A 19,215-nucleotide genomic window follows, 5' to 3' on the forward strand; every position below is an offset into this window, starting at 1 on the left:
TCTCTTGGCCATCTGCATGTCCACTTCGGAGAAGTGTCTGTGTAGATCCTTTGCCCATTTTTAAATTGGGTCGTTTGTCTTCCTTTTGTTAAGTTGTCTGAGTTCTTTTTTTTTTTTTTTTTAATATATTTTATTGATATTTTACAGAGAGAAAGGGAGAGGGATAGAGAGCTAGATACATCGATGAGAGAGAAACATCGATCAGCTGCCTCCTGCACACCTCCCACTGGGGATGTGCCCACAACCCAGGTACATGCCCTTGACCGGAATCGAACCCGGGACCCTTCAGTCCGCAGGCCGACGCTCTATCCACTGAGCCAAACCGGTTTCGGCTGTCTGAGTTCTTTATCCATTTGGAGATTAACCTTCATCCGATGCATCGTTGCCAGCTATGTTCTCCGTGCAGGGGCTCCCTTTTCGTTCAGGTGACAGTCTTTTCCTTAGGTTCGGGGTCAGACCTGCATGCGGTGCGCACGCCAGCGGGATGTCCTTGCTCCGTGGGCGGTCTTGGTGCTGAGTGGCTTCCACAAACCTGCCTCTGTCCGTCGGGCTGCCGGGACATGTGCCAGGCCCGTCCACCCGGTGCCCGTCCGTCTCTAAGCGGAAGTTGTCCGCTCACCTGCGTCTTCGGGAAGCTGCATTCCCGGCGGGGGGAGGGGGGGGGCTTTATTCTGGGGAGTCTGTCCTCTCTGCCACGCCAGGCGCACGCTCCTCCCCCTCGCAGCCCAGTATCTTCCGTGGAAATGCGGTGGTCGGGGTGCCCCTCGCAGCCGACACTCTTCCCACACCCAGGGAGTGCCCGCCCGGGCCTCCTCGCTGCCAGGGGGAGACGCGAGCCCGGGGGCCAGCCGGTTCACAGGATTTATTACCGAAAGAGCGGCCATCAGTTGAAAAAAAAATCGAATCTCAAACACGTTGGACACGTTTAACGAAAGACGAGTGACCGAGCGCGGGGCCGTATCCCTTACGGAGCGGGAGTCCTGGGCACAGCCTCGCGTCTCCAAGGCGACCCGGGGACCAGGCCGCAGCCCGCCCGCGCGTGGGGGGGAGAACTCGGGCTCCGAGGGTTTGGCTGCAGCGTGTGGTGAGCTCCCCTGGTCCCGGCGGCCGTGAAGACGGAGGGAGGGATTGTTACGCATTCGGCATCCATGGAGGGGACCGTCATGTGGAGAAAAGCATTCATGTCCAAGGTTGTGTGGGACAAGTTTCCCTGTAAAACGTAAATCCAGGAGCAGGGCTGGCTGGAAGGACGTGAATAAAGACCGTGGCCTTGAGCACCACACCGGGCGCGGAAGGCAGCGGGACCAGCCACCCCTGCGCTTGCCAAGGGGCCGGTCAAGAGCCGCGTTGCTTCCTCAAAGGCGAGGAAGCCACACACCCCAGAGGCAGACAAGTGGATGAAGCCCTGACCGGTGTGGCTCAGCGGATAGAGCGTCGGCCTGCGGACTGAGGGGTCCCGGGTTCGATTCCGGTCAAGGGCATGTACCTGGGTTGCGGGCACATCCCCAGTGGGGGGTGTGCAGGAGGCAGCTGATCGATGTTTCTCTCTCATCGATGTTTCTAACTCTCTATCTCTCTCCCTTCCTCTCTGTAAAAAATCAATAAAATATATTTTAAAAAAAAGAGAAAGTGGATGAAAAGGACGGGTGGACCTGGCTGCCTTGGCTCAGGGGTTGAGCCTTGACCTATGAACCAGGAGTTCCCGGGGTCAATTCGCGGTCAAGGGCGCAGGCCCAGGTTGCGGGCTCGATCCCTAGCGTGCGGCGTGCAGGCAGCAGCTGATCAGTGTTTCTCTCTCATCATGGATGTTTCTCTCTCTCTCCCTCTCCCTTCCTCTCTGACATCAATAAAAATATATTTTAAAACAAACAAACAAACAAACAAAACCCCTCCAGGGTGACTGTTCCCTCCTATCAACTGCGGAAACGGCCCCTTTGTCCATTCCGCCAGCCGGTGGCGGGAGGGGCGTGGCTTCCCATGTGAGAGTGAGAGCACACCCACCCACCGAGGCGTCCATGGCGTCGAGCAAGTTCCCAAGAATTAAAGTATTTCCCCCGACGAGCGGCACGCCAGTCACAGCTGGGCCCGGCGTGGGGTGGGGTGGGGTGGGAAGAGGGCCCGAGTTGTATCCTTGGCCACCACACTTCGTTATTCCACTAATTACTACAATAACGATCCCAAATCCAAAACATTTAGCGAGATGGTGTGCTGTCCGCGTCGCCACCTACACCTCTCCCTCTAACCTGTGCCAAATTACCCGGACGCTGTGGGCCTGCAAAGACGACTCACCTTAGCTCAAGGGTCCGCTGACAGCCAGGCGCTGCGGCGGCCGGAGGGAGATCTGGGGAGAAGAGAGCCATCCGGGGAGTTACCATGTCCATGACGGGAGGGTCCCGAACGGGGTGCTTGTCCCCTGGGGTTAAGAGAACCCCGAGACTGCGGCCTGGCGAGCGCCGTGCACGACCTCGGCCGCGACTGAAGAAGACGCGTGCGAACCCGCGACACCTGGAACCTCGGCAGCCGGGAACGGCCAGCGTGTCCGCGACAGAGCGGGACGTGCCGGAGGGGTCACCCAGCCGGGCCCCCCGCACTTCCACCAGAGTCTCCGCAGCTTCTCCGAGGGCCGCGGGGGAAGCCGGCCATTTCCCACTGGGCCGTGGATGTTAGCCCCTGCTCAGCGGGGGGCCTCCTGCCTTTCACCAGAAGCGGGGGGTCAGGACACCCGGGCGGGCTCTGATCCCCCCGCCCCCGCCCGGACCCCAAGTTCTTGATGGGAAGACCTGTGTAGCCACCCTCCAAAGCGGCCCCAGAGGCCCCCTCCTGTGCTCACACCCTACCCTTGGGGGTCCCCTTCCACCCCCCCCCCCGTTGTCCCAGGGCTGGTCTCTGACCCACAGTGGCGGGATGTCACTTGCTAGGGTCGCTTATAAAGTGACTCCAGCTTGTGTCTTGGGCGTTCTCCCGCCTCCCGCTGCGGGAAGCAGCTGCCCTGGTAGCAGCCGGTGCAGAGGCCACGTGTCAAGGGAAGTGAGACCTCGGCCACGGCCCCCCAGCACCTCCCGGGGGAGGGGGGCGAGCCTCGAGGTGACAGACCCTGAGCCCAGACCTCCCACGAAGCCACGCTGGTTCCCCACCTGCAGCGGCTGCCAGGTGCCACTATTTGCCGTCGGAGGAGCGGCTGGGCTGTGGGGAGCTCTGTTGCACAGCGATGGAGAGCGAGTGTGGGACTGCAATTCTATTTAAACCGAGACGGAGCCTGTGAGTTCTTCCTCCGATCGATCAGCGCGGGCCTCCCGCCGGAGAAGGGAGGCGGAGGCGGCCAAGCGCCCGCACAGGCCCGCCGGGAGCTCCGGACGGAGAGCGGCCGTCAGCCCGGTGCCAGGCGGTCCCTGGGGCTGCTCCACACACCGGCCGAAACCCTCCAAGCAAAGACAGTCTCAGTCGGATCGGCTCGCCGTTGGGGTTAAATTCACATTTGACGTTTCTCGCTCCTTTCCGTATTTTGTTTGGGGGATTCCGGTTCCAGGCGGCATTCTGATGAGTCCTTTTCCCTGCAGGCTTTGGGGAGATCGGGTAAAACTAGGACACTGGGAGTGGCCTTTCCCGGTCCCGGCTGGCAAGGCGTCGGTGGGGTGTCTTTCCTTTTTTTGAGACGCAAGAACTTGGAAGGGACGTGTGAGTTTTTAGGAACTTTCTCCCAGAACCGGGGAAAGGTACTTGGGAGACCCTTCTCTGTAAAAGTCACGGCATTGGCGGCAGGTAGCGAAGTGCTTAAAACGAAGACCTTAGGCCTGGCCGGTGGGGCTCGGTGGATAGAGCGTCAGCCTGCGGACCGAAGGGTCCCGGGTTCGATTCTAGTCAAGGGCACATGCCCGGGTTGCGGGCTCGATCCCCAGTGCGGGGAGAGGTAGCCGATCAATGATTCTCGTTGCTGTTTCTAACTTTCTCTCTTTCTCTCTCTCTCACTCTCTCTCCCTTCCTCTCTGAAATCAATAAAAATATTTAAAAACATAAAAACTAAGACCTTATTCTAAAAGGGTGGCATCATCGTACCAGGTGGGAACGCAGGTCTGCTCTCTCCTGCGGCGATGGGGCCAAGACCAAGGTCTGGGCCTCGCTGGCGGGTCAAGATGGGGGGCTTATTCTCAGCAAAGCAGGACGACACCCCTGGGGTGGAGGGGACGAAGGACTGGGAATGAGAGCACTGCCACGAACCGGCCGTAACTGGAACGGAGCGCGGAAGGCGGGGTACGGGCGGGCCAGTGAGCAACGTGGCCAAGGCCGCCGCGGAGACAGGCCGGGAAGGTCCGGATGGCGCGGGGAGGGTGCTTGTCTGCCGGTCACACCCGGGACGGGTCCTCGTTATTGTCGCTCACGGTCAAATGGCAGATTGCTGGGCACTTACTTTTCTAACTTTACACCTGCCCCTCGTTTCCCGCCCACTGAGAACCTGCGTTCCTAGTAACGTTAGCACAACTGCTTCTTTGCTCACCTGACGTGGCATTTAACAGTTTAAAAACAGCCAGGTTAACAAGGTTACCCACAACATGGCAGCTGGACAGGGTTCTCCCGCCTCGTCTGTTGGTGTGTGTCTGTCCTTATGCCAACACGACAGTGTTTCGATTCATGTCGGTTACAGGAACATTTGAAATCAAGAAATGGGCCGAAACCGGTGTGGCTCAGTGGATAGAGCATCGGCCTGCGGACTGAAGGGTCCCAGGTTCGATTCCGGTCAAGGGCATGTACCTTGGTTGCGGGCACATCCCCAGTGGGAGGTGTGCAGGAGGCAGCTGATCGATGTTTCTCTCTCATCAATGTTTCTAACTCTCTATCCCTCTCCCTTCCTCTCTGTAAAATATCAATAAAATATATTTAAAAAAAAAAAAAAGAAATGGGAGGCCTCTCACTTTTTTTTTTTTTTAAAGATTGTTTTGGCATTTGGGGTCCCTTGAGACTCCATATCCATTTTCGAGTGGATTTTTCTGTTGCTGCAAATTCTGACAGGGGTTGCGTTGGGCCTGCCGATGGCTGGGGGGCGGACACTGGGACCACGTTAAGTCCTCCCGAGGGGGGCGCCTTCCCACCGGTGTGTCTTCTTTCATTTCCCTGGGGACGTTCTGTTGTGTCCGCCTCCCCGCCTCATTCCTCCGCATTTCATTCCCCGTCGATGCTGTTGTGAATGGAACGGTTTCCTCAATTCCCTTTTTCGGGCGGTTCCTTGTCGGTGCGTCAAAAGGCTCCATCGTTTCTAAGCTGGGTTTTAACCACTGCTTTCCGTTCCCCATTCAGTAACTGTATCTTGTTCTTTGCTTACGTTTTCCGTTAGTTCTTTGATTTTTTAAATCATTTTAGTCGTCCTTGTTTGAAGCCTTTATGGTTCTTTCACTTCTAATGTTTCTCTTCGTTGTCTCTACTGATTCTCTCACGGCAAGCAGTTTTTTATTGTTTTTAAACCACGTACGTTTTCCACAGGCCACCAGGTGTGAGAGTTGTGTGCGCGCTGTCTGGGGGTTTCTCTCGCAGGAGGAGCTGGGCTTGCCAGCCCCCAGGGGTGTTTACGTCGATGTGTCGGCCTTAGGATTCCCTGAGCTAGCTGGTCACTGCGTATTCCTCGGGAAAGCAGGCCTGTGGCTGTGAATTTTCCCGGAGATTTTCCCATCCAGGCTGGCGAGTGACCGCATCCCGTCTGCCCTGTGGCGGAGACAGCCGCCCCGCACGACGGTCTCCTCCCGATGTCCTGCGTCACGCGGTCGCAAACCTCCACGCAGCTCCGGTGGGACCAGCGCCCTGCCCACTCCGATCCAGCCCCCAGGTTCCCACTCACACTTGGATTTTTCTGTTTCTTTCTTTTTTTAAATATATTTTATTGATTTTTTACAGAGAGGAAGGGAGAGGGATAGAGAGCCAGAAACATCGATGAGAGAGAAACATCGATTAGCTGCCTCCTGCAAAACCCCCACTGGGGATGTGCCCGCAACCAGGGTACATGCCCTTGACCGGAATCGAACCCGGGACCCTTCAGTCCACAGGCCGACGCTCTATCCACTGAGCCACACCAGCTAGGGCGGATTTTTCTGTTTCGGCAAAAATAAAACACGAATCATTGGGATTCTGACAGGGATTGCATTGGGTCTGTGGATTGCTTTGGATGGTATTGACATTTTAACAATATTCAGTTAAATTATTATTTAATAATTCAGTTAAGTTTCAGGTGACGTCTCTCCACCGTCCTGACGTTCTCGCAGGCTCAGGCGGGCGCTCCTCGGGCCCTCACGAACCCTACATCCCCTGCTCCGCCCCGCAGCCCCCTCTCCGTGGGCAGCCTGCCGGCTGGCTGCTCTGCCCTCTGGCCTCTGGGCCGCTCCGCAGCGGGGAGGGCACCTGGCTGCCTGCTTCCCAGGACCCGGCCGGCCGCGGTGTCAGGAACTGGAACGAAATGTAAACTGACCTGCCCATGGCCCCGCTGAGGTTGCTGCGACCTTGACTCCCAGCGCAGATAAGGAAGGACAGCTCCGGGTCAGGTGAAACATTAGCCGACAGGAGCTGGCACGGGCCTGTCCAACGAGGACTGGTTACAGGAAGGCGCAGAGCCCCTCCGCGCAGTAAACACGTGCCGCCAAATTCTCAGCAACCCACCAGGCTCTCCCCGGGCCTCCCAGCAGCGGCAGCGGCAGCGGCAGCGGCAGCCCAGGGCCGGTCCTGCGAGGGCGGCCTGTCCCCCGGAACAAGACAGGGGCCCCGCACCTCTGGCCCCGCAGCCTCGCCCGGGGGTCCTGGCTGGTGTGGCTGAGCAGGTCAGGAAAAAGGAAAATACACAGACAGGTCAGGGAAGGAAGGGGCTCTCCTTGGGCTTCACGATCCGGTTAGGCCGCCCCAGGCGCAGGGGGAGCAGGTGCAGGTACTGAATCCAGGGCGCCCTCCGCCCCCCAGCAGGTGCAGGTACTGAATCCAGGGCGCCCTCCGCCCCCCAGCAGGTGCAGGTACTGAATCCAGGCCCGCCCCCCCCAGCAGGTGCAGGTACTGAATCCAGGCCCCCCCCCCAGCAGGTGCAGGTACTGAATCCAGGCCCCCCCCCCCCCAGCAGGTACAGGTACTGAATCCAGGGCCCCCCCCCAGCAGGTGCAGGTACTGAATCCAGGGCACCCTCCGCCCCCCCCCCCAGCAGGTGCAGGTACTGAATCCAGGGCCCCCCCCCAGCAGGTGCAGGTACTGAATCCAGGCCCCCCCCCAGCAGGTGCAGGTACTGAATCCAGGCCCCCCCCCCCAGCAGTTGCAGGTACTGAATCCAGGGCGCCCTCCGCCCCCCCCCCCAGCAGGTACAGGTACTGAATCCAGGGCCCCCCCCCACCCCAGCAGGTACAGGTACTGAATCCAGGGCGCCCCCCCCCCCAGCAGGTGCAGGTCCGGTTAACAGAGGAGGAGGGAGGAGGGGAGACAGCGAGGGTCGCCGGAGGAAGGGACGGGGCGCGCGCTATGGGGGGAGGGACCCCCCAGTCTATTCCGGAGGCGGTGCCCCGCGTGTCCGCCCCACGCGCCCGAGGCCCCGCCCACGAGGACGCCGCTCGCCCGCCGCCTCCCCCGCGGGCCAGCAGGGGGCGCCCGGCCTCCACTCGCCGGACCCAGGGCGCCAGCTCCGCCGGGAACAGGCCCTCGACAGGCGCCGCTTTCCCGCCGCCGCCGCTCGGGTCCGCGTCCCGCGTGGCCCACGGCCCGCGCTCCCGGGGGCCGTGCAGGTAGGTGCTCGCCGCGTGGCGCCCGCAAAAGCCCTGCAGACCCTCCGGCCGCCTGTCCCACCGCGATGCGCGGATCAGGGGCCGAAGGACAGCGACGAGGGCGGCGTCCGCGCGCGTCCGCGGTCCCGGGGGGAAGGACGGGGCCGGCCCCGAGGAGGGTCAGGGTTGGGGGCAGCGACCGTCCGCTCCGCCCGCTTCCGCGCTCACCCGGGGAACCCAGCCCCGCAGCCCAGGCGCCCGAGGCCGGGGCAGGTCGGAAGGGCAGGTCGGAAGGGCGGGCGGCCGGCGGGGGTGACCGGCCCGTCCAGGTGGGCGCGAGCCTGCTTCCCTGGGGCACGATGATCAACGAGGACGGCCTGGAGCTGCGCCCATTCTAAGCGCGGGCTCACCTGCGGGCGCCGGGCCTGGGCGATGGGCGCACAGGTGGGGCCCCCAGACACCTGCTGGGCTGGGCTGGGCTGGGCTGGGGCGTGGTCCCAGGTGAGCCTCCGACCCCTGCAAGGCGCCCCCCACCTCCACCTCGGACAGGCCTTCCAGACCTCCCACCCCCACCCCCACCCCCACCCCAGGGCAGTATCTTCCGATTTGAAGGCCGGGACAGCAGGCGGGCATTCCCCCCGCCCCCCCGCGCCCTCCCTCCCTGGAGTCCTCTGTCCGTCAGGTGCAGTCAAGGGTGAAGGGCGAGCTCCAGTCACCTGCGTGCAGGGCCCGGCCCAGCCCTGCCTCCTGGGCTGGAGGGAGCGGCAGGTGGAGGAAGTGCAGGAGCCCGGCCGCTGGCCCTGGCACAGCCGGATTCCGGGAGCGAAGAAGGGACACGGAGGGGCCTTCCTGCCCTCCCCCTCCCCCTCCCCCTCCCGTGCTCTGACTCCTGTGCAGCCTCGCTCTTCAGAGGAGCAGTTTCCTCACTCCCTGAGCTCCGCACACCTGCTCAGGTAGCCCTTCCCGACGCCGCCTCCTAGGCACCCCTACAGCACCCCCATCTCAGTGGGAAACTCACCCCAGGCCGGAGGAATGCGAGGCGGAGAGGACGGTGGGGGGGACGGGTTACATCAGATGGGGAGAGAGAGAGAGAGAGAGAGAGAGAGAGAGACGGAAGAGACAGCTCTGAAAAACCACCCAGGGCTCAGGGGTTGACTCCAGACACGGTTTATTGTCATTGTTACACAGTCTACATAAACGTGAGCTTGTACGGATCTGGGTTCCGTTATAACACAGCCGGATAAAAATCACAGCACTGGTCCCCTGAAATAAAGCAGGCAATCACCGTTCAATAAACACACTTGATTTATTATTATTATTGTTTTTTTTGTATAAAAGGGTTAAGTGTACAGCTAAACTTTTATAAAAAGTTTAGCACGAAGGAGCACATCATCGCACGCTGTCTGCAGACACGGACATCTCTGCCACCGCACAAGCAAACTCTGGAGCGAGAGTTCACAGGGCTGCACTCCACAGAGAGATTTACGTATAAATACACACACAGCACTCGGGAGGCTGGTGTCAAAAAGGCAAGTTTCTGACCCAAAGACTTCATTGTAAGTAACTGAACACTGGATCCTTCGGGTAGTCACGCTCCACCTTTGGGAAAAAAAGGCAAAGTCTGCTGAAAGGGGGCAAAACTCCTTGTGGTTTTACAGTGTCCGCTCCCCACGGTGGGGAGAGTATATAAAGAAACCTTCCGACTTCAGAAAGGGCATTGAAAAGTCTCTTTTTCATAAATAACGCCTCTCCCAGGCCAGGCCAGAAACACACCCCCGGGAGGGGGGCAGAGGGCTGAGCCTCCCTCCCAGTCTTGCTTCCATGTGTGTTTGTTGTTTTTTTTTAAAAAAAAGGCCCATTCCACGCGCTGTCCTCCTCGGGAGAGGCTGCAAAGTAAATTCCTGTGGATTTGTTGTTGTGCAAAGCGAAGGGGGAAAGTCCTGGCCACCTGCAAGAGATTGCGAGAGAGAAGGGCGGGTGAGCCGAGGAAGCCGCAGTTTGAACACTTCACCAAACACCCGGGGATTGGGCAAACCCTGGCGCCCAGATGCGCGCACTCCGCTCGGCCCGGACGGCGCAAATTACACAGGCAAACACAGCAGAGGCTCCGGGACAGCTCCCCGCCCGCCCCCATCTTCGGCTGGGATCTCCGGCGGCCCTCGCAGGCGCCTGCCCGCCTCTTGGAACAATTATTTGATTGAAAACAGCCCTCTCGTGAACAGATAGGGAAGTCGGGTCCCACAAGCCCAGGGCGCGCCGCCGAGGCGCGCAGGGCGAGCCAGGCCGGCCTGGCCCCCATCCCACAGGCCCCCCGTGTGGGCAAGGAGGGTCCCTGTGGAATGTGCGGCGATAAGATTAATTGCACGGAGGTTAGTACCGCGTAGCACCGGGGCCGCCTCGAAGGCAGCCAGGCATTCCACTCCAGGCAGAAGCCACACGCGCTCTCCCCCGACCGCCTTCATAGCGAGTCATTTCATTTTTAATTTTCTTTTTTATTTTTTCTTAAGGAAAGTGTCCTGTGATCTTGAGTCACCACCAGCACTAGAAGCTCCTGCATACATCGAAGCACACATACATTCACATGTTTTTTTACGGACACACAAGTACGCCGCACACACGCATGAAAAATAAAACACACAAAACACTCCAAAAGGCAGTTCAAACCCGGGAGCCACAAGCTCGCACTCACCGTCCTCAGCCACAGAGCGCTTTGCTGTCACTGGACATGAACTCGGCAGGGAATTCAGCAGCCTGCGAGGGAAAGGGATGAAAGGGACGATGTTAGACAATCTCTGGAGACAGGGCCCCCCTCTCTCTCTCTCTCTCTCTCTCTCTCTCTCTCTCTCTCTCTCTCTCTCTCTCTCTCTCGCCCCCCCCCTCTCTAAAGTAGTTCCTAGAACAGCAAGTTCCATTAAACACGTTTATGCTATAATTCAGATCAAAGACAGATGCATGGACATGTCAGAACTTCACGGCGATTTCACGCCCGGCTCCATCCGCAGCGCCTTTGTAAGAAAGTAAAGTTAATGAGCTCATCTCTTAAGTCACCGGCTCCGGCCGCTGGCCAGGCGATGGCCCGCGTGCGCGGCGGCCCGGGGGGAGGGGGGGGCGAGCGGGGGCCCGGGGGTTGGTCCTACCTGCAGGGACAGGATGCTGATGTCCGTGTTCAGGGTGGTCAGCGGCGTCCGGGCCGCCTGGCTCTGCCCGGGCCGCGGGTGGTGCAGGCTGACAATGGTGGGGTGCGAGTCCAGGGCGATCTGCAGGTCCAAGATGTAGTCGATGACGTGCTGCAGGATTTCCATCTTGCTCACCTTCCTGTCCTGCGGGATGCTGGGCACCAGCTCCTTGAGCTTGGAGTAGCAGTCGTTCATGTTGTACAGCAGGCTCATCGGGTCGTCCACCGGCGTTTTGCTGCGGGAGATGCCCAGGCTGTGGTCCGAAAGGCTGTTTTTCCGAACGGACCTCACCGGGCTGAAGGCTTTCATGCTGGCCGTGGGGAAGGAAGGAGAGACCGGCGAGGGAGCGGGCTGCCCGGGAGCACAGGCCGCCGCCGCCGCCGCCGCCGCCTGCTGCTCAGGTGCCAGCGCTCAGCACCCGGATCCGCTCAGAATGAAGCCGGGAGCGCGGCGGGGCGGCTTTTATCTGCATTCGCCGAGGCTACGCGGTCCGGCTTCCCTGCGTGCCCATTGGTGGAAAGCGTCACGTCCATCAGGCCGAGCGGGTGCTTCCATTGGCGAACCCGTGCGCGGGGCGAGGGCTTGGTTCTTCCGCGTTTGCAGCCAATCCGTGCGAAGTGGGCGGGGCGCGCGGGAGCCCAGCTGGGGTGGTAAATAGAGTACAGTAGGCGCCGGGCGGGGGGGAGGGGGAGGGGGAGCGAGAAGGGGGGACAGCAAGGAACGGTGGGGGAGGGGGACCCCCGGAATCTAAATGTGCATCTTAGTTCCAATTCCCACGGCGAGGCAGGACCCTGGCGTAGGGTGTGCCCGGCACCTCGGAGCCCCCTGCAGCCCTGGGATCCATGTAGCGCCCGGGGCAAGTCCTGCACCGCAGAGGGAGACACGCAGCTCACCGCGATTCAGGGATTGTCACTCAGAGGGAGCGCGTTTCTGCACAAAGGGAGAACGCGCCTAAGTTTGCCATCGACAAGTGACGTTTGTAAGAGCGAGTTTCCGCTCTTAAGATCAGGAAAAGCTATGTGGGGGGAAAACAAACACCCCACGGGCATTCAACGACAGCTTTGGTGCGGGGTCCTGCACCCGAGCGACGCGGGAGGCGTCCATGGGAACTCGGTAAAATGCGCGTGCTTGCAGATTGGAAACCGTGCTGATCTCAGGCAGGGGCTCTGAGAGGCAGGAGGCTCCCCGGGGGGCCTTTCTAGAACAGGGCAGAGCTATTATAATGACCCTACTAATCGGCATCATTAGGATAATCTGCATAGGGGAGCTGTATGTACACACACCGCCCTTGAGGCTGCGGGTCTGTTGTGCCCTGCAGCGTAGGTGGCAAAGTAATGGCATTAATTATGCACAAGGAGTGATTGCTGGAGTCACATTCCAGCACCTACGGTTATTTTTAAAGCTTTGTGACAGGTAGGTGGCTCTAGCCAATGGCCGACATCTTCACATTGTAGTTTTTGAAAATTCTGTCCTGTGTGAGCTTTGGGGTCTTTCCACACTAGGACCGAATGCAGCTTCAGGGTGTTGTATCGTTTTTTTTTTTTTTGGTTTTTTTTTCCTGTAAATCTTTAAAAACTCATTCATGTGGTCTACATCTTTAAAAAGTTTGGGGTTCTGGACTAAAATACTTTCCAGTTAATTCACACATAATCCCAGCCCCACCAGAGACCACAGTAAATTAGTCGTGTATTTTGAAAATCAGACTGCTCCAGAATACAGTCCACGGGGAAAACCGGGAGCACATCCTTTTTATGAGAATCTTGTTTACTTTTTTTGTCTTGATCTCCCACCTCCTTTGCATTTAAAAAAGAGGAAGCAGGCAGGCCTGGAGAAAAAAACGCTTCATAATGAGGGAACTATTTTTTCCTTCGATTAATAATTAATTCCTCGGCTGGGAGGCCGGCCAAGTGCCTGCCCCTGGCCTTCTCTTGAGGGAGGCCCAGTGGGTGGTGCTGAGGTGGGTGCCACTTTCAGGAAACCCAGCCGCTTCCTTCTGCAGGAGGGACGTGGCTGGTTTCCTGGCTCGCAGGGAAATCTGCGAGGGCCAGGCCCCGCGAATGCCGCCTGCACCCCGGCTCCTGACAGGCGGCGTTGGAGCAACAGCCCCTACTCCGAGAGGACGCCCGGAAACGCTCGAACCCCCGAGTCCCCCACCGCACTTGCAGCCTTTTTGAGGGGCTCTTGTGTGCAAGCGCTTCTGTCACATTCGTGCCACCGTGGAACAGATTTTGTTTTGACACTGTTTTGGTGCATGATGTGATACTTGGACTATTTTACAAGAATAGCCAACGTCAACAAACACCGTTGGGATCCTCACATCGTTCCTTGTGATTCTTGGACATGGCAGCTCCGGGAGACGGGCGCATTCCTAGCTTTTCCCAAGGACCGCCGTCTGCGGGACCTCCGTGCCAGCCTCCTTCTCCCCCCAACAGCCCGGCTCGGCTGCGTGGACAGGAGGGCAGTGCCTGTGGTTCACACACGGCGAGGTGCATGCAGGCAGGGCCTTCTGCCTCCCGGGATCGTGTCTGCGCCCCGATGCAGGAAAATTGGGGAGCTTGCTGGTGGTGGCTTTCTTTAGCTGCCGCGTCCCCGTCCAGCCAGCCCGGTTGTGTTGAGTCCGACCCCGTTGGCACGCTACCCAGGTCTACGTTCACTTAAAGATCACTTGCAGGGGGTCCCGCGGCGGTGCCAGTTCATGATGTAAAAAGACCCCGGTTTCTGGTAGGGCTGTCTCAGCGAGCCCACAGCGGAATACACTGAAAAACTACCTTTCCGTGGGGGGGAGTGGCCTTGGGGGGGCATTTTCCGGTGGGTTACCAGGCAGAGAGAGACGCGTCAACGGGGCGCTCTGCGGATCTGCATCCGAGGCCTCTAAAGTTCAAATGGTCCAGCTGCAGAGAGCACCCCGCACCGCCGAGATCCGTGGGTGGTGGGGAGGTGTGAAGGGCTTCCGGTGGGGCGTGGAGACAACGCCCCCACCCCCATTTAAAGCAACACGCGGGCCCTGGAAGTCCCCCTTAACCGGCTCCAGGGCCCTGCACGGCCCTCGGGGTCCAGCCCAGGCTGGGCCGCCGGCTCCAGCGTGTCCAACTCGGCGCGTTAATCAGAAGCAGCCCCGGCGCGGCGCGCGCGAGGCATGGGAGAGGCGGGGGGGGAGGGGGGCCGGCGGGGGGAGGGGGCGCCTCCAGGTCCTCCCTGCACATCTGGCCCGACGGGGAGCGCTCGCTTTCTCCCCCCGGTTTTGTTCTCACAGCTGTGTCCATTCCGCCCCTGACCCCCCGAGTGATCCCTGACAGGTGATGAATTGGCGGCGGCGGCGGGCGCGGGCCAGGCCGCGGCGGGGCCGGAGCCGGGGCCCGGAGCAGACTCGCTGGCGCCAGGCGCGTGACGCCGCCCATTCACGCCGCCCGGCAGCCTTGTCCTCGCGGCGCCGCTCAGGCGGCTGCCATAGCAACGGCGCCGTCACTCAGCGCGCGCGCCCAGCTGATCAAGGCCCGGGAGGCACGCGGTCCCAGGCTCGCCCCGGCCCCGCCGCCCGGCCCGCGCGCACCTGCAGCCGCCGCGCGTCTTAAGTTTCCAGCGATTTGGGGAAGGAAGGCGGACGCGGGGGAAGAGAAAAGGGGCGGGGGGGGGGGGAGGGAGAGAGAAAAAGCCGGGAGAGGGAGAAGAAAGACCTTGTCTTTTGGCCAAAGGAGGAGACTGTGGCTGAGAGGTGGCCAAAGCCAAAGATTTCGCTTTGTTTTTGCAGCCGAGGTCTTCGGGGCGGGGCGACGGGCCGAGGTGACTGCCCTGCGGGTGGCGCGATGCGTGTACGGCTTGGGGTCCCGGAGGGCATGGCGGATACCAGGCTCCTAAAAATGCCTCCTAAAGGCACCCTCCCACCCCCCGGCCCGGCCTTCCTCCGGGGAGTCCTTGGAGGTTGTCCTTAAAACCACCAGACTTTTCCAGAACTGCACCCTCCCCCCCCCCCCCGGGGGCGGCGGGGGCGGGAGGAGGTGCTGCCCCACCGGCTGGCCTCCGCGCCCTCCTCGTCCCTGCAAAGCACGGGCGTCTGAGCCCTTTCCCACCGGGAGCATCGGAGGCCGGAGGCTCCAGGGCAGCAGGCGGTGCGGCCGCCTCGTCCGGCCTCCTCTCCGGGGAGAGCCCAGCGCGGGTCCAGGCGCAGCTCGCGCCCTCCGGGCTCCCCGCGGCGAGGGCGTTCGCGCCAGGACTGGTGCGTCCCGGTGCGGCTCCGATGGGCTGTCCTCCGCTGGCCCCGAGGGGGCGGAGGCTCCCGCCCGGCCCTGCTGTCGGCTGGAGCCCAGTGTGTTGTGGTTTTCGAGGAAACAGCCTCTGGCTCCGAGGACGCAGCTTTTGCTCTCCGTGTTTATTTAACTGCTTGGCAGGAGGGAGCCGGGGCCCTGGAACCAGATAAGCGAATTTGGACTGAGAACAGCCTTAGATGGGGTCACGGGGGGGGGGGGGGAGGCGGGGGGAGAAAAAAGGGGCGAAGCCGCCGAAAGCAGACAAGGGATGTTGACCCCCCCCCCTTGGGGTGTTTCTGAAGACCTGCCTGACCTCTCCCTGCGTCTGGTCCCGCAGCCTCCTTTGGGGGGGCTTCGCACCCCTGCTCCCCAGTCCGGCCCGGTTCCGTCCGGCATTCCCCGGGTCCTGCCCGCCCGGAGCTGCACGAGCACCCGGGACAGCGCGAGCTGGATCCGGCCACTCAGCCTGGTCTCCGGGGAGCGCGCCCTTGGCTCCCCGCGCGCAGGCGGCCCCGTCGGGGAAGTGGGCGGAGGACCCGCGTTAGGGACCCGCGGGCAAATCCTTAGTTGCAGACGCGGGGAAGTGGCCGTCCGTGGCCGTCCGTGGCCTTCACATGGGGTTTCCTGCGCCTCGTGTCCGGCCACCAGCAGAAGGAAGAGCATTAACTCGCGCCAGCGATAACGTCTTGGGAAACAATCCTGGCCGCCTGCGAGCTGGCGGGCGCGGGCTGGCGTCGCTGAGTCTGCACCACCCGGGTGGGCGCGGCTCGGGCTCTGCCCCCCACGGGGTGCCCGGGTCACGGGAAGGGGAACCCTAGCTGCAGACCCCCCCCCCCGCATGCCCCCAGGTCCCCGAGGCTGACCATGGCCCTGTGGGAATCTGCGGCCGCCCCCTCCGGCGGCCACAAGGGTCGGCTTGCTGGGAATCGCTGCCGCCTGATATTATAACGCAGCCCCAAAGCAAAACCCCAGGCCCCCGCTTGGAGTCCCTAACAAGGAACACATTGTGCTGTTTGGCCGAAACCACAATGCGCCCCGGCCTTGCGGATGCTGGGAGCCAAATCCATGACTTCAGTGGGGAGGAGCGCTCCCGCCCACACCATGTGCGCGCCCCCCCCAGCCCCCCTCCGGCTACCCTGTGCGCCCCACTGCCGTCCCACACCCAGATCAGGGGCTCAGGCCAGGGGCTTGGGGGTGGGGCGCCCCGTGGACACGTGTCCTGTGCCCTGCTCCAAGTCCTCTCAGGTGGGCTGGGGGAGAGACTTCTGTTTTTAAAATCGTTGGACACCCTTGCCCTCCGGGTGGGGCTCAGGGGTTGGGCACCGACCTAGGAACCAGGAGGTCATGGTTCCGTTCCCGGTCAGGGCACATAACCCGTTGTGGGCTCGACCCCCTGTCCGGGAGTGCAGGAGGCAGCCGACCCATGAGTCGCTCTCATCATTGATGTTTCTGTCTCTCCCTCTCCTTTCCTCTCAGAAATCAATAAATATATATTTTAAAGACAAGTAAATAGAAGAGTTTGATACGCTCTGCTTTCCCCTACTCCAGTGGTGGGCAAACTGCGGCTCTGGTGACTAATGAGTTTGCCCATCACGGCCCTACTCCATTCTTCCAAGCTTTCACTCCCAGATTCTGACCCCGCTTCCCCCCACACCCTATTCACAGACCCCTGCCTTCCCAGTTAGCAGTCCCTGAGGGTCCTGCAGCCCCAGCCACATGCCTGTCACATGGCACTGCTGCCACCCTGTCTGCAGGGAGGGGGCGGGGAACCTAGGGCTGCACCCTCAGGGAGGGGAGGCAGTCCCTGGGCGCCTGTGGTCAGCTCTGGGGGGGAGGCGGGGGCACCTGTGGTCACTCTGAGACGGGGTGCTGCTGACCCTCTGAAGCCAGGGCCCTCCTGGGCTGACCGTCTGTGGGCCCGGGGGAAAGGCCGTGTGAGTTGTCATGTACTTTCTTTCAATGGCGCCTGCCTGTGCGAAGGACAGAGACATTCCAGGAAAGAAGAGCAGTGTGGCCTCCTGACTGACGGACAGGCGTTAAACATTCACAGCTCCCCTAGTTCGCTTCACCGTGACCGCCCTCGGGGTTAGGCCAGGCAGGAGCTGTCCCCCCTCACAGGGAGAGAGGAGGGAGGCACCGGGGAGTGCCAGGTCCCTCTGGGCCCACAGTCCCGAGGACAGCACCCTGGGGTGGGGCAGAACTGTGTGACCTTCACCCCTGGTGGGTATTGCTGACTTCTTTAGTTTGAAATCTGCCCAGGCCTGCAGGCTGGACTGCCAGAGCCAGGACTTCTCAAGACACCGCGTTCTCACCTTCCTCTGAGTTCACGTGGAGTGACTGAGCTTGACCCCTTATTGACAAAAGGTCACCGGAGACCAGAGGACTTTGTAGACTTTAGTGAACATAAGACTCCCCCCTCTCTCCCCGTCTCTCTCCCCTTCCTCTCTCTCCCCTCCCTCTCTCTCCCCTCCCTCTCTATCCCCTCCCTCTCTCTCCTCTCCCTCTCTCTCCTCTCCCTCTCTCTGGCACCAGCTGGGTTCCGGGAGATGTGCCCCCTGTGCCCACGTGACCGATGGCCGTGTGGGAGTCCGCACAGGGGCTACTGGACTTTGATCAGCTTGGAGGCCGAACTAAGCTGACGGCCGCTTGGAGCGGAAGCTGTGGACACCGGCCTGCGCCTGCGCTTGGGACCCCAGCGGCACCTTTTCCAGGACTGGCCTCTCTCAATAACCTTTGCCTCCACTAAAAACAAAAAGAAAAAAATCCCTTCTCCCCACAGAGTCCTGGCCCCTCCAGACTCTGACTCAGGAACCAGCCTCGGGAACCAGCCTCCTGCGCTGATGCTGATGCTGATGCTGATGCTGATGCGGTGGCGCAGGGACCGCCCACACTGAGACGCTTCGGGGCCACAGCTGTCCCTTCAGGGCACCTGCCATGGCCAGGGGTGCCCACCGGGTGAGAATGAGCCATCTTGAGACCCTGGGGGACATAGGCATTTGTTTTCATAAAGTTCAAGCGTCCAAGGCCAGTTCATTATATTTACCCCCATTTTTCCTTTTCCCTCCTGCCATTCTAGCACTTTCTTTGAGGAATTTCTTTTCTGTTTCAAGAGCATCCTTTATTTATTTTTACTATATATATATATTTTAGAGAGGAAGGGAGAGGGGGAGAGAGAGAAAAACATCCATGATGAGAGAGAATCATGGGTCGGCTGCCTCCTTACATGCCCCACACTGGGGATCGAGCCCGCAAACTGGGCACGTGCCCTGCCCGGGAATCGAACCCTGACCTCCTGGTTCATAGGTTGATGCTCAACCCTGAGCCACGCCGGCCGGGCTCAAGAGCACCCTTCAGACACTCTTTCAGGATAGGCGGGCTGTGGACAAGCTCTCTTAGTTGCTGCCTCTGAGGAAGCCTTGTTTTCCCTCTTGCTCCTGCAGCTACTTTTGCTGGGTCTGGAATTCTGGGTTGGCATTTCCTTTGCTTCCGCACGTGGCGCACTGTGCCGTTTCCTCTGGCCACCGCGGCTTCCGAGGAGCAATCAGTGGTCATTCCAGCTGCGTTTCCCTCTGGCTGAGGGCCCCTTCCTCTTGGCTTCCTTGATCGTCAGTTTCCAGAACTTTGCCCCGGAGGGTACCGTGGCCCGGATTTCTTGGTCATTTTCCCGTTTCAGGTTCTCTCCGTTTCTTGACTCTGTATGTTCAAGTCTTTTGCCAAATTTGCAAAAATTTCAGCCATTATTTCTCCAGATATTTCTTCAGCCCCACTCTCTTTTTCCTCTCATTCCAGGTTCCGGGTGGCAAGGAATGCTAGACCTTTTGTTAGTCTCACAGAAATCACTCTTTTTTTTTTTTTTTTTTTTTTTTTTTTTTACGTTTACTTTCTGTTGTTCAGATGAGGTCATTTCTATTGTCCTGTCTTCAGGTTCACCGGTTCTCTCCTCTGTCCTCTCCATTTGCCTATTGAGCTCATCCAGCGAGTTTTTTTTTATTTTTTATCTTTGGCTATTGCGCTTTTCCGTTCTGAAATCTCCACTTGCCTTTTCTTCATGTCTTCTTTTTCTTTGCTGAGAGTTCCTTTTGT

General features: G+C 60.2%; 1 protein-coding gene across 1 annotated transcript; it reads right to left on the bottom strand.

Moving 5' to 3' along the window:
- Positions 1-8,865: 8,865 nt before the first annotated feature.
- On the bottom strand, positions 8,866-11,373 carry ID2 (inhibitor of DNA binding 2). The gene is made up of 3 exons (XM_080684210.1): positions 10,850-11,373; positions 10,402-10,463; positions 8,866-9,660 (listed from the first exon to the last, which is right to left on the bottom strand). Exons 1-2 carry the CDS (start codon positions 11,195-11,197, stop codon positions 10,407-10,409), a joined length of 405 nt encoding a protein of 134 aa, XP_080540336.1. The 5' UTR covers positions 11,198-11,373; the 3' UTR covers positions 8,866-9,660; positions 10,402-10,406.
- Positions 11,374-19,215: the final 7,842 nt, after the last annotated feature.

Source organism: Plecotus auritus (assembly GCF_963455305.1).
Source record: "Plecotus auritus genome assembly, chromosome: 8".
Taxonomy (NCBI): Eukaryota; Metazoa; Chordata; class Mammalia; order Chiroptera; family Vespertilionidae; genus Plecotus; species Plecotus auritus.

What these genes read in the sequence shown, in the direction of transcription:
- ID2 (XM_080684210.1), bottom strand. Translation starts at nt 11,197, where the DNA reads ATGAAAGCCTTCAGCCCGGTGAGGTCCGTTCGGAAAAACAGCCTTTCG. An exon ending in TCAGCATCCTGTCCCTGCAG is followed by an intron (nt 10,464 to 10,849) that starts GTAGGACCAACC and finishes TTTCCCTCGCAG; the next exon opens with GCTGCTGAATTCCCTGCCGA.